Below are 15125 nucleotides of genomic sequence, written 5' to 3' on the forward strand. Positions count from 1 at the left end.
TCTTCAGAACTGTTATGCTGTCTCTGGTGCTAATATTACTGTATCTTCTAAAAATGATATTCTGTTTAATTTTTCAACTTTTAAAAAAAAGCTGCAGTGTTTCATTTGCTTTGTAGGAGGAATTTTTTCTCAAACTTATGCAATGTAATTCTCTCTCCCCAGCAAAGGGGTTCATTGTTCACCTAGAATCAAATAATCCAGACTTTATTGAAGGATGGAATGTAATATCCTGCAGTGTTAGTGTTATCAAGAAATTTTGTTAGAAGCTGCTGTCATTTAAAAGGTGTAATAGCAAGTTGAAGGAATGTACAGCAGAAAGGTTTATTCTAAACTGGATTGTAGTTTTACTATTCTGGTCATAAGAGCATTGATTTTTTTCATGCTGAAGGCTATTTCCCCCACTTGTACTGTTGCATAATAGAGGTGAGGAAATGTATAAAAATATTTTGTCTGGGTTGGTTCCAAGGAATGACACATCCTTTTCCTCCCATTCTATTTCTTCTTTTCTTTTTAGTTTGAGCTTTCATTTTCAAGTCTATCTACAGGGAGTAAGATCTCAGAAAATTCTGCTGCACTCTGTGAAGATGTTCAAAATGGGATAATTTTGCATCCTAAAAATTATCCCTCCATCCTGTATCTCAAAAAAGGTTCCTAAATACGGATTCTGGGGCTTTTTTCTGACTTTAGTAAACCATGTGGTCTTAATGAAATCTAGGGTGGAAGTAGCCATTGATAGCTTTGATGAAGATCCTGTTCTGATAAATGGGTGAATGGTTTGTCAGGAATAGAAGTGGCAAACAGAATCTCTGTCTATTGAACCCTTACACCAATATTTTGGACATACTATTGTCTCTTAGAAAAAAAATAAGCAGCCTAAGGCAGTAAGATGGGGATTACATATATCATTGGTGAGAAACAGTGTAATGCTTGGTGCTGTTCTTGTTGATTGACCTCTCATGTCTAACGAAGAAATATCCCAATTCCTGTTTCTATTTATTAGAATCTCATTTAAATCATATAAGTTTTTTTTGGTGTGGGGGGGGATGGGTTGGGGTTTGCAATCCTGGTTGCTTCTGTATATTAATCCAGTGGAAAGCATCAGTTCAGCAGAGAGTGTGCAAAACTGTCTGACAGACAGGAAAATACCCTATTTCATTTAAAGTCAAATAAAGCTCTAAATAATACTGTTTACTTTGCTGTAAACTTTATAGATAAAATAATTTTCTACTGTAATTTTGGTGCTACTGGCTCATAGTTTATTGGCCATGTCAGGATCACGATTCTGTTCTGAAGAATCCATCCATTTTGCTGGGTCCTTAGTAAAGAGTCAGAAAAAAAGTACTCCTGCTATATTCTAGATGTAGCCTGGTAGTTGAGCATGGCATATCCTTCCTATTGAACAAATAATTTATTTCTTTAAAACTGATTTCAGGGGTTTTTGGCAATATGCAGCCTCTCCTAGTGACCCTTTTAAACAGATTTTGGTTGAACACCACGATATGAAATAATATTATGCATATATTTTATTTCAGTGTATTTTGAGTGTATTTTCACTGCATTTTGAGTGTATTTTCAGTGCATTTTGAAAACGGTATGTTTGCTGTGCAGGCAACACAGTTGCTAAACAAATATTTTTGCAGTAAGAAAAGAATCCTGTGGAAGAGTTGAAGGTTTATTTGAATCATCATGCCTACAACTCAGATTATTGTACTAGAGGCAAAAACTATTGACTGAAACACTTAGTCTCATATCGTTTAAGGAGTCTGTTCACATTGTTTGTAATCATAAAAGTTTTTTCTGGTCTTTATATCTGAATATCTTGGCTTTGTTCTAGATATTGCAGCTGAAATGAACTCCAAATCCTAAGCATATTTTAGTCATCCATTTAAAAGCAGAAGACTGAGAACCTCAAGAGGTCCTTTTATTTTATCTGTGTATTTTTTCTCTTATTAGAGAGATTTTCAAGATAAATTAAATATTTTGGTACTTTTTTTTGTATAATTTGTAGTATAGCAGATTATATCCTATTCTAATTAGATCCCATAATAAAATTCAAATGTAAAACTCTTTGCCAAGAAAAAGTTAAGTTACCTGATGAGGACAAAGTAGCAAGCACTTCCTTGGCATTCTGTTTAGCAGTTTACAATTAACTTTAACAGACAGGGTTATGAAATGTGCAAAAATTAGAATGGAGTTCCCTGTAATTCATAATACACTTACCATTTCTCAACTCTTGGTTGTATCATTTAAGTGTAAAACAGTTTTGTAGGGATTTCATAAGAAAAGAAATTCTTCTTCTCCACTTGTACGAAACACATTCCCAAATTTTGATAAGGAAAGAGAGCTGTATACATTTGTATATGTAGCTGAAACAGCTTTGAGAAAGGGGAAATTTTTGTTAGTGTTCCTGTGAGTGAATTTTGCTTTCTATTTTTGATGCATAAACAAATATCAACTGTTTCTGTTCTCAGTAAGGGGGTAGACCTGAAAGAGGTGACATGGTCCCAGTTGTGAGACAGTGGGTTTGAGTGCACCCTCAGCAGTGTGCAGAAAACACCAAGCTGAGTGGTGCAGTTGGGGTGCCTGAGGGGACGGGATGCCATCCAGGACCTGGACAAGTTGAGAAGTGGGTCTGTGGGAACTTGCTCAGGCTCAGCAAGGCCAAGTACAGGGTCCTGCACCTGGCTTGGGGCCATCCCCAGTGTCAACACAGGCTGGGTGAGGAAGGGGTTGAGAGCAGCCCCTGCAGAGGATTGGGGGTGCTTATAGATGAGGAGCTGGACATGAGCCAGCAATGGGAATTTGCAGCCCAGAAAGCCAATTGTGTGCTGGGCTGCATCCAAAGCAGCATGGGCAGCAGGGCAAGGGGGGAAATTATACCCTGTTCTCCATTCTTGTGATCCCCACCTGCAGCTCTGCGTCCAGCTCTGGGGCCCTCAGCACAAAAAAGGGGATGCAAGACCTCTCCGTGAGGAAAGGCTGAGAGCTGGAATTGTTTGGCCTGGAGGAAAGAGGGATTTGGGGAGAGCTTATTGTGGCCTTTCGGTGCCTGAAGGGAGCAGACTTTTTAACAGAACCTACTGCAATAGAAAAAGGGATAATGGTTTCAGTATAACAGAGGGCTGTTTAGAATACAGATAAGGAATTTTTTTACCATGAGCATGGTGAAACAGTGGAATAAGTTGCCCAGAGAGGTGGTAGATGCCCCAGCCTTGGAAACATTCAAGGTCAAACCAGACAGGGCTCTAAGAAACCTGATCTAGGTCCTCATTGCAGGGATGGTTGGGCAAGATGACCTTGAAAATTTGTCCCTACCCGAACTACTGTATTATTCTGTGAAAATCGCGTAAAATGAAATATATATAGGAATCTAATAGGAGATCTTTTCGTGCCTAGGAAATTTCAGGATACTGGAAAGAATTAATTTACCATGTAATAATTCCTTTGGCTTTTATAGTTGAAAGCCAGCCCTATTTTGTAGTTAAAATGTCCAAGCTAACACTCTAGTGTTTTGTTTTTGTTTTCCTAATTCTATCCTCTCTCTGAAGGAAATTTTTAAAAATTTTGTGGGCTGCAGCAAATGCAGGACTTGACTGATAAGCATTTTCTTTTTCCACAAAAACACATTGAACCCATAGTATTTTTGGTCTATCGTTTGATGACTCGACTATTAAAATACAACTTAATCCTTATAAGGATTTGGAGATAGAGATTTTATTGCTAACTTAGATGTTTCTCAGGTTTCTTTTTGAAACATAGCAGTGGTTAACTTGGTCTTACCATTAGCTTCAGATGCAGTGATAAACATTTTAGAGGCAGGGTGTTTTTCACTCCAGCCATTTTTCATAAAAGTTTATAGGGAGCAGAGTGAGGAAAGCAGCTGGATGAAAAAGAGCTGGAAGGTTTACGATAGCTACTAAGGATCCTCTCCTTCCCTTTCTAACCACATTCCTTTGGATAGGAGTAACAGCTGTGAGAACTCCTGGAAGTGGAGGAGAGGGATGTGTCTTTCACAGTTTCAGCAATGTGATCCAAAGTTTTCATTCTCTAATTGCAAATGGATCTGACATTTAGCATTATTAAGCTTCATTTTATTGCTTTTCATTTAGGTGCCTGAATCCATTTAGCAAGTTGTGATTAATTTTCAGAGTTACCCACAGTCAGTAATTAAAAAGAAACTTTATATCCATATAATAGACAGGAATGTACTTTAACACTACTTAGGAGTCTTAACAAGGCAAAATATAAGATCAAATATTTTATTTAACAACTTTCCAATAATACTGCAGGAAAAACTTCTTGATTTAAACACATCATTCCAGGTGCACTTTTGAGGGGAACCTCTTATTCCAGTGAGATGATGAAAGTTGTGACCAGGTTTATATGTTTGCCAGGATCAGTATTTCCTTAAGTTTCTAGAAATAAAAAGTGGTTTCCTGCGCTGGAGTTGGGTAAAATAGATGTCAATAAAGAGAATCTGAGAAGAAGCTGCTCTGGATCTTCCTGTAACAGTTGCAATATCACATTACACAACTTTTATGTAACTCCTGGCTGTACTCTCTGATAAAAATTATCCCTCATGCTTTACTTTAATTTTATAAGCTGTGCATCTGTACAGTACAGAGTGTACTTTAATTCATATGCCAAAGATCTGCAGCCAAATCATTTACTATCAACATAAGACTATTTTAATAATTTAAGCCCTTAATCTTCTCGATTAGTTCCTCTTGCCCACACACTCTTTGTCTTAACTGACTTTTTAGTTGTCTGGGAATTGCTATGCACGCAATCTGATTTCAACATAAAAATGCTATTTATTTGTAAAAATGCTTTTTAAAAAATAGTGATATGTCATGTATTCCTATAGTTATAGACTGATGGAAAGAATTGTAGTAAATTTGCCATTTTTAAGAGAAAAAAGTGTGATTTCTCTGTGTTCCTGCATGAGGCTTTTGAAACCAGAGTGGAGATAGGGTGCATTATTACTATGAAAGATTTTACGTCATTAAGGTTTACCAAATTTAATCAGGCATATACAGTCTACTTTGTCCAGGTTATCAGATCTCTTGCCCATGATCTGTTATTTTTCACTAAGCAACGTGGGAGCTTGGAGGACTGAGTGTTTCAGACCTGGCTGTGTCTTTGACAGCCTGAAAGAGAAGGACATGTGCACTGCAGCTGCCAACAGAAACCTCAGTGAGGTTTTTCCCCCTCAGCTTTCAGCCTGTGTGTTTCCTTCCGTTACTTCCTACATAAATTAACACTTTCTGGTGGGGTAAACCTCTTATTAGGGAAATAAATTTAAAAAAAATTGAGAAATACCTGTTAAGGATCCTTGAACAATTAAATATGGAAGAGCATTTCAAAGGTATTTGACATTTTGTATGTTACCTGTGTTGATTTAATTGATCACTATCATTGTGATATGCTGTTACAACTTGAATTATTCTTTACTATAACTTTGTTTTCTTTTACTGCAGGTTTAAGATTTTTAAGAGCCCTTAGACTGATACAGTTTTCAGAAATCTTGCAGTTTCTGAATATACTTAAAACAAGGTAAGACTTTTTCTTGGATGCTGATTTAGTTGCATTGGTGACAGAATGTAAATGGCTTTGATTTGGGGCCCTAGTAACATATGATTTTCTTTTCTGGAAAAACCCCTGCACTTGTTATCTATTCTTTAAGCCTTTTTCTGCTGATGAATGATTTGTCAGTGACAGCATCTTTTGCTACGTGATCATTTTAATTGATGTTATGTTTGAAATACCAAGCAAGGTCATGTGTTGATAAATTAAAAGCAGAATGACTTACATCACTTTGCACTGATCAAACATTGCTTCTTTTCATATAATCAGTCCATGTTCTGCTGTCTTGAAAAAACTGAAATCAAAATTCATTCAAAAGTACACAGTTAAAAGGTATTTTGAGAAATTCTCATTGTGGCTCTTCCAGTTTTTTTGAACTGAGCATCTTTTTTCACATCAAAACCATTAAATTTACACTGAGCTATCTTTATATTGTGTTCATTATCCTTAGTATTTCTTCCATATAATAATTAAAATATTCCAATTAACCTTCTGGCTTACTGGTTCTTTGGCCTATTAATACATCAATGTTGTGCAGGAAAAGCACAGTTTTGGACAAAAGATAATTTTGAAGGAAATAAGGAGAAACCTTCCCATGCCTTGCCATTGAAGACACATTGTTTTTCATCATTCTGTAAAATGCTGGAGGGGAAGTATTGACCACGGCTTCCAATAATTACTGTAAAATCAATTCAATTTTGAAAAGTCCCCCTCTCTGCACCAGTTGCTATGGATCTGTGAGGGCTTTATATGCAGGTAAATCCATTCCTTGCTGTGATAATTTGTAGCAATAAGAAAATAGGTACTGAAATTTGTACAGGTTCACAGTAAACAGCTGTTTCTTCAGCCCTTAACCTTGAAACTATTCTCTGTACTGTAAAATTCTCACACTGTCTTTAGTTGTGTAACTGGAAGGAAGCCAATTCTGGTCAAACAAAGACATCAAAGAATGTAAGGTGAAGTCTCATAGCTCAGAATTCTCAGTATGGGAAAGGAGAATAAGATTTAACATGCAGAACAACCCTGCCATAAGAAATGGCAGTCATTAGAGAAGCCCCATAAACTCAAAGATTTTGGATAAAAGCTAATAGCCCCTTCAGTACTGGGGGGGTTTGTGAAATTCCAGATCCATAAATGTGCATTAATCACTTTCAAGGTACTCGGAGCTGGTTTATTTAAGATTCACCTGTTCATTGAAATAACCTTTCTCTGGGGCAGAATTTCCTCTTATATTAGATATCATTATCTCTGTGATTATTTATACAACTGCCAAAATATCTGTAAACCTCAAATGTTGATTAGTGAAAGCCTGTAAAGCAAAACTTTCTTATATGAGCGTTTCAGTTTAGTCAGTTAATTTGTCCTTAGCAGTTCATCACTAACATCATTTATTTAACCGAAAAATTGTCACTGGCTCAAAACAGTTTTTTATGTCTCTCCCTGTTCCTGGTAATGCAACAGAAAGTCATGTCTGCTCTCTTCGTTGTCTTACTTAATAATCTGAAATGACCTGAATAATTTGGAATGTCAGCAATGCTCAGAAAACATTTATTTTTTTTTATGGATGTGTCAAATTAAAACAAATTAACAGAATGCAATTTGTTTTAGAAGAGTTTCTAGTTACAGCTGACATAAATTTGATTGTGTAAGTGCTTGGGGTTTCTTTTAATGTCTTGTATGAGTTTAGCTTTTAGAAAGTGACAAGCTAGAAAATTCATTTATTACTGCTACCTCCAATGAGAAATTTTCAGTGTGTTGTGAAGTACCATCAGAACTGCAGGTCACGTGCTGCACACACATTTTCTATGACAGTACCAGGATGCTCTTAAATTGAGCTTCTGGTTCCGAATTATTTTGCTATCCTAAAAAAATAAACTGTGCTGAGCCCTTGTGATTAATGGAGAATCTTAAAAAATTTTGTACAAGTTAGAGCAGTTAAACTACTAGTTTCAACAAATCTAGTATTATTTAAATGAAATTTACTTCCCTAAATTCAATCAATTATTTCAATTACATACTGTGGCCTTAGAATTTACTAATACTTTAAAGACTTATACAGTATTGTATGCTTTTGGCCTGCTACTGCAACATTATTTTGCTCAGGGATGGCAAAAAATCTTCTAGAATTAAGATATTTTAGCATTTTTTGCAGCCTATGTCTAAGGTTTTATTGAAATTTTTGACATTTTGTGAATTTTGTGAACAGAAAGACCAAGATTCAATGACAGAACTTGGATTGTTGAATTGGGATAGAAAATTCAGTATATCATTACTAGCTCTGAAATTAAAGTAGGGAGAAAAAAGTACTTTTTATTATTTAAAAATTCAGCAAAAGAAAAGAATTCTCTGTTTGAGGTGATATGTATTTATATGAGAAAGGTATGGAACTAATTTGACCTAGGCATTTCAGTGCATTTGGCATTAGTAACAAATAACAACTGAGGAGATGCAAAACTGATAGGGTATACTGGGCAATGCTGTGGTTTTAATATTTAGTGCAATTGCAGGGAAATGTTCTCCTCCTTTTCTCTTTTCTCCAGTAAAGAAAAACATTTACTGTAACCTGTAAATTAAAATTACTCCTGGAATTATTGTCTGAGATATGAGGATTAAAGGAACATGTATTATTTACACAGCGAGCAGAAGGGCCATTCCAAAACCTGGAATCCAGTGAAAGAAGCTGCACAGTGCAAAACCAGAGGAAGTAAGGAGACTGGCAAAGTGTTAGGTGATTATTAGAATATCTGGAAAAAAAAAAAAGCTAAATATATTTGAAAAGATCCTGTAAGACAAAGCAAAATTTTACAGTGGCACTTTAAAAGACTGTACTCTGCCAAGGACCCATTCGTTTCCCTAATTTGAAATTAAATTTATTTTACTCAAGATTTTTTTGTTCCCATGTTTTACAAAATTGAATTCTACACTTTTCAGTTGAAAAATTTATCTCCTTCATTGTTTTCTAATATTTTTCAAAAAATCTGCAGGGGCTTAGGCAGGGCTCACAGTAAGGGATTTTGCACAGATGTTGGAAAGAGCTTAAAGAGGGAGAAAATGTTTATGACTAATCCTTCATCTATATTTAGACTCTGGCAGAAACACAGGGAGTATTTCATAGAGGACAGACAAGGCACAGTGTTTAATAAATCTTCAAAAATAAAATGTACCAAACAAGTCATGAAAATAGTTACTATTAATGGGTATTACAGTGATATGAAGAGACCAACAGACACAATTTTTATCAGGAACTCCTTGTGTTCTGAGCTCAGGGGAAGGATGATATTCAGCCTTTGATAACGGAGCTTTGCATCAGCATCACTCCTATGATTTTATTTAATCTAGGAACCCATCAGTTAGGGTCCTGTGCTATAAATGAATGTTACCACTAAGAAAATAGGGAGTTTAATCAACCATAGTTGAAGAAAGAGAGAAATGGGGAGTATGTTGACATTGGTGAACACTAATGACAAGACTGCTGATATGCTATTTTATTTTTGAATACAGTATTCATTTCATCTGTCATATTACCCAGTCATATTCTATTTCTTGTACTCCCATGTGTCTACTAACTGTAACTTTTAAAATTATCTTTTAAGGACCTGTAGTGGTTAATTTTACAGGTTATTTTGTTCAGAAAAGGATGCATTTTTATTGTCCGTAAAGTGGTTATAAACAGAAACATTAATTCTACCACCAAATCACTACTGCTAAAACTGATAGTGATCTTTTTTCGATTTTTATAGTTTTTAATATATTGCTTTAAGGATAATTGTGGGGTCTTTTCTGAGGTGTTACCTTCTTCTAAATATTTGCAAAAGCAAGAATGGGTAAGATTGTTTAAACGCAGTCATACGTGGACAGCAGTTCCTTGTGTTTCTGTTGAATATCCTTCTTAGGACAGTGATCTTTGTGAGAAGAGGGGGAGCAGGTTTTATTTGTATTTCCTCCAGAAGATTTTAGAGTATGGTGTTTTCCTGCAAAACTGAGTGAGGTCCTTGTTTCAAAATCCCTTCTGGCTAGAACAGGGAAAATACTACTCAGTGCGACTAAAAAGCATTTGCATATGTTCTTGGTAGGTTTAAATTATACTTTTTTCTTTTTTTAGAGAAAACTGTGAGTGTGAAGTATGAAATACTCTAGTTTCATGTGAATTTTCCCTAAAGTTGTTATACAGGAACAAGCAGAATAATATGAAAAATACTTAGGACTTTACACAGGAATTGTGAAATACCTTAGTTCTTTAATTTGAGAATCAGTTTTCTCATGTATTTTTTATGTATTTACAAGTGAATAATTCTGAGTGTATAGCAGTGAAAAATGAAGAGGTGAGTGTACTGAGAGGCAACCAGATTATCTGTGAAAAAGCATTATTTATTTCTGTTACTTTGTTTTTGACTACTGATGTAGCTAAGGTTTCTGTTTGTCTTTCGGCTCTCAAACATTGGGACTTTGTTTTCAAGCTATGTAATTAATGAAAATGTGAACTCTCCAAAGGAAAAATAATACATATTACACATGAACTTTTGAGTAAGATTTTTAGGGAAGCTTTCTTTTGGGAAATAATCATCAGTTCTTGAGCCTAAAGTTTGCAGTTATATACAGGTACCTATGAAAAGTATGTGACAAATTCTAGTCTAAGCTCCTATTTGCTTTGTTTATTTCCAGTAATTCCATCAAGCTAGTGAATCTGTGCTCTATATTTATCAGCACGTGGCTGACAGCAGCTGGGTTCATACATTTGGTGAGTGCATTTGCAAACACTCGGTTGACTTTTATCTGCCGGACCGCGGCTCCGAGCTGCTTTACTGCTGCTCTCGGTAGTGCCGTACCCCGTCGGTAGAGTGCAATAACGAGGCATCCCAGCCCTCCGCAATAAGGAGGCATGCCGGCTCCCCGCAATACCGAGGCGTGCCAGCTCCCCGCAATACCGAGGCGTGCCGGCTCCCCGCAATACCGAGGCGTGCCAGCTCCCCGCAATACCGAGGCGTGCCAGCTCCCCGCAATACCGAGGCGTGCCAGCTCCCCGCAATACCGAGGCGTGCCGGCTCCCCGCAATACCGGGGCATGCCGGCTCCCCGCAATACCGAGGCGTGCCGGCTCCCCGCGCTGCGGCCCGCCCCGCTCTCCGAGGAGGCGGAGCTCTCTCTGTCCGTCCGTGCCCCGGCGGGCAGCAGGGGGCGGTGTCCGCCCGGGAACGCCTGAGCGAGCCGGGCTCGGCCGGAGCGGCTCCCGCGACTGACTCCGCTGCAAAGCTGCATCCAGCTGGGCAGGATTGCGTTCTAACTCCTTCTTTTCTCGCGGTATCAGTCGTCTCATGTTCGCCCTTGTAAAGATGCACAGGGGTTTTGAGTGTTTCAATTTATGATGTAGTTCTCATTCACGTAGAACCGTATTTTTACACTCCTCGGGGCAAATGTAGCATTTCGATCTAAAAACAATACCTTTTTTTCTAGTTTTTACCAAACAGAGCACAACATCCCTTAAATACTACATCTAGACCAAGGGAATGCTGTTTTCTAGGATGTGGATTGGTTTGTTCCCTTTCTTTTCAACAAAAACTTTTCTATTCTACTGTGGGAATACTCAAACTTCAACTTTTACTATGGAGCAAATTTTATATGGCACACTCCTTTCCCACTGACAAATTTATATTTTTGTCTTTACAGTGGCTGGCTTTTTGAAAAAGTAGTAGCATTCCACTAAAGGTGCCAGTAATGCCTTTAATAGAAACATAATATTTTAAAACAAAAACATTGAGGAGTATAATTGCATTAAAACTAAGATTTACTCTGAAAATATTCTGAACACATTTTTATTAATGAACTTAACAAACTGCATGAGCAAGTTACATTATTTAGTGGTGCCTGGAAAAGATACTTCCCATAAATGATTTGAGTAACAAGGCTGTATATACTGGCAAAAGAACTGCAGTGCTCTATTTGGCACAGGGTCAGGTTCTGTATTTGATGAAAATAAATCACAGGAAAGGATTCAGAGTTTATATTATACGCCAAAGTATATATCTATGTACACACACAGGCACGTGCATATATGGGTAGAGTTAATTTGGGGTTAATTAGAGTCAGTTACAATTAGTATAATTCATTATATGTTTTCTTGTACATTGTAGGTGGAGAACTCAGGGGATCCCTGGGAAAATTTCCAAAATAATCAACCGCTAACATACTGGGAATGTGTTTATTTGCTGATGGTTACAATGTCCACTGTTGGCTATGGAGATGTTTATGCAAAAACAACCCTTGGTCGCCTTTTCATGGTCTTCTTCATCCTTGGGGGATTGGTAAAAATTCTTTATGTTCTTCTTAATAATCCATTTACCTTTAAACTTGATCCTCTATATCTCAATGTTGTAATTAAGGGAACAATAATATCTGGATTATTAAACTAAAATTAATTATAAAACATTAAAGTATGTTTAATATGCATTTTTCCTGTAGATAAATATTTTGGCAGAGCTTGTCAAATTAGTCCAGAATTAGTCTGGAATTAGAATTTTTCTAATCCATTTAAATGATTAATGCATGTGAATACATGAAGTGCCTTAATATTTCAACATAGAATGTTATTTGTAGTCCTCTACTTCTTAGTGGCTGGCTGTAGAGCATTTCTGGAGGTTGCTATTGATATTTAAAGGCACTTTGCGGTTTCAGAGGTCCTACCCACCCTTCTGTGTTCCTTCCCAGAATTCCAACAAACACTGTGGCTTTGGACTGCCTTAAAGAGCAGCTTGCCTGATCCAGATGATGGCAAACCACATTCCCTTTCATTTCAAACATCCTTTCATGTCATGTAGTACAATTTTAGCTCACAATTTATCACATAACCAGTATCCTTTTATAACAGAAATTTTCTCATGTTCTTTGTCCTGTATGTAAATAGCACCCAAGTTACTATTTGTCTTGCCAACTTTTCCATTATTTGTCAGTGCTAGTAGTATTATTACACCTGTTGCAATGTTCTCTAAACTAGCCAAGTTTATTTTAGTATTTACCCTGTACAAGGTAAATGCTATGTGGGCGACTCATAGTGTATATTGTGCCCATGCACACATATGTATATTGTTACCTTACCCTCATCCATTGGTTTCACCTATATATGCATCTCACAGAGGTGCTATGTATATAACCAAGGTTATGAATGCCATATATTGGACACACAGAGATATGTATGAGCGTTACATATATGCATTCTCATCTCTGTTTATTGACATGTGAAGACAAAGATCATGTCAAATGGCAGTAGCTCTTCGAAGTATCCAGCCACAAGGAAGCTGTTTGTTGGACAAAACATGGCAGAATAATTTTTATTTTCTCCTCAAAACCTTTTTTCTATCACATGTTATTCCAATCCTTCTAAACCCAAGAACTTTTGGAAAAGTTTTTTGGGGGGGGCTGGGGGGTGATTTTTTTTTGTTTCTTGATGGGGAAATAACCCCTGATTTAATCTTGTTTTTGACTTCTTTTAAATTCTTACAATGGGGGAAAGAGTCTGTATTTAAAACAGAAATGTAACAGTAATGATAATACTTGGCTTTGGTATTTTTACAGTGGGGCTTGGATAGGTTTTTTCCCCCCTCCCCTCTTCAGGAAGAAATAGACATAACTGTTTTTTGTGACTAGATACCAGTTTGAAGTAATTTTGTTCTTGTTTTGTTTTACATGTCCATTTTTCCTCTTTTGACCATTTTCTTTATTTATAAGGTGTGTACCTTCTCTAAGACCAACTTTTACATTGAGCCCTCTTGTTTTGTTTGATAAGAAATTTTTCTTTTTTTAAAATTTTTCTTTTTAAACAACTGCATAGATCTAATTCTTTTGCATTTTCAGATCTTAAAAATACATATCTTCTGAAAATATTCATCATCCCCCTTTCTTTGGCCTCTCTTTTTAGTCTTTTCTTCTGTCTCCTATCTTCTTCTTAGGCCATGTTTGCCAGCTACGTCCCTGAAATCATAGAGTTAATAGGAAACCGCAAGAAATATGGTGGTTCCTATAGTGCGGTTAGTGGAAGAAAGTAAGTATCCCAAGAGGCTCTGCTGCCTCTGCTGCAGTAGAACACTCTCTGCATGCCATTTTTTCTTTTTTTTTTTTTTTTGTGTTTTTGTTTCATGCATGTAGGCAATGTTTGCTCGCTACGTGCCAGAAATTGCTGCTCTCATCCTTAATCGGAAGAAATACGGCGGAACTTTTAACTCAACCCGAGGCAGAAAGTAAGTCCAAAAAGACCAGGTGTGGTTGTGGGACTCTAAAGAGCCCCTGAAGGTGGTAACAGCTGACTCAGCTGACTCACAGCTTGCAAGGCTGTGCTCTTTGACATCGGATGTTACCACTGGAGAGTTGTCACACTATAACTTGAGACCTGGGCTGTGCTATGGTACAAGTCACAACATTTTGTCCCTTCTTCAAGAGAACCTGGATTCCACTCAGAGCACACTGACGCAGCTTGTAAAAAGTGCTGCTATTACATATGCAGTTAACTTCTGCAGCAAGGATGAATTGTCACTTCACCATTTTGGGCATCAGAATATCGTGTGGTTTGTCTCTTAACTAAGTGACAATGATAATTGGCATGATTTTCAGACAACTTGGTTCTTCAGAAAACCTTGTTTTATTGGATGAAAAATAGGAGATAAATATTTACCAGTTTGTTCATTTGGACTGACTATGTAAGAAGTCTAAGAGCCCTGTTTCTCAATGTTCACCAACAGATTCAGGTCTCATACAACTTTTTTTGACCTTCCATGGATATTGCAAACTCTCATGAGTTTAGAATCTGTGACCAGGGATTTTAAAGCAGTTCTCTTCCCTGTATCACATTAAGCATATCTGAAGAAGAGCAGACAGTAACGTTAATATCAAAACAATATGGTAAAAAACCAAACCTACTATTTTTACCTGGTGGCAAAGGTTAAATTTTATTGGACCACATTACTTCATTACATTTCTATTGAAAGCCTGCTTGTTTTTTTAACCAAGTTAAAGCTAGCTCTTTCTGGCATTCCCAGCTCCGGGATGTGCTGGGATAAAGCCTTTACTGAGCTAGCTGTCCTTGTCAATGTGGAGAGATACAGCACAATATCACCTTTAGTGTTGCCATCCTTCATTTCATTGCATACCATCGTGACATCCACTAGTAGAGTATATTTGCCCTAAAAGTCTAGTCATATAGAGAGTCCTTTTCATATGATATAAATAAAGTACTACAGGAAATTTATCTAATGAATTGTCCTTCTTACTTTTGGAAGATAATTTTTACTTTGTTCCTTTCAAATCATCACCCATGCCACATTTTGTTGAAGTGGATTATGGATTTATTGCTCCTCTCTGTGTAGCAGAAAGATTGTAAACGTCCCACAGAGCTAATTCTAGAGCACTTTTTTGTATCACTGTTTAGATAAATCAAGGTTTTAAAATTAGATGTGACTATACTATTTTTTGTTCAATAATACTCAAGCAATTAGATAGTAAACTTCAAATATGTGCATTTATAGAGATACCCTCAAATGTCTTAGGTAAACTGTA

The 15125-nt window shown here is 36.8% G+C and overlaps 1 protein-coding gene across 12 annotated transcripts in view; it reads left to right on the plus strand.

Annotated features, from left to right (window-relative positions):
• KCNMA1 (potassium calcium-activated channel subfamily M alpha 1) overlaps nucleotides 1-15125 on the plus strand; it is a 402729-nt gene that overhangs the window by 245827 nt on the left and 141777 nt on the right. For all 12 annotated transcript variants that reach the window (XM_030950724.1, XM_030950723.1, XM_030950725.1 and 9 more), the window contains 4 exons: nucleotides 5481-5556; nucleotides 10249-10324; nucleotides 11714-11884; nucleotides 13526-13617. In XM_030950724.1, the coding sequence (XP_030806584.1) occupies nucleotides 5481-5556; nucleotides 10249-10324; nucleotides 11714-11884; nucleotides 13526-13617 (415 nt within the window). The remainder of the gene's footprint in view (nucleotides 1-5480; nucleotides 5557-10248; nucleotides 10325-11713; nucleotides 11885-13525; nucleotides 13618-15125) is intronic.

This window comes from Camarhynchus parvulus, chromosome 6 (genome assembly GCF_901933205.1).
Source record: "Camarhynchus parvulus chromosome 6, STF_HiC, whole genome shotgun sequence".
Taxonomy (NCBI): domain Eukaryota; kingdom Metazoa; phylum Chordata; class Aves; order Passeriformes; family Thraupidae; genus Camarhynchus; species Camarhynchus parvulus.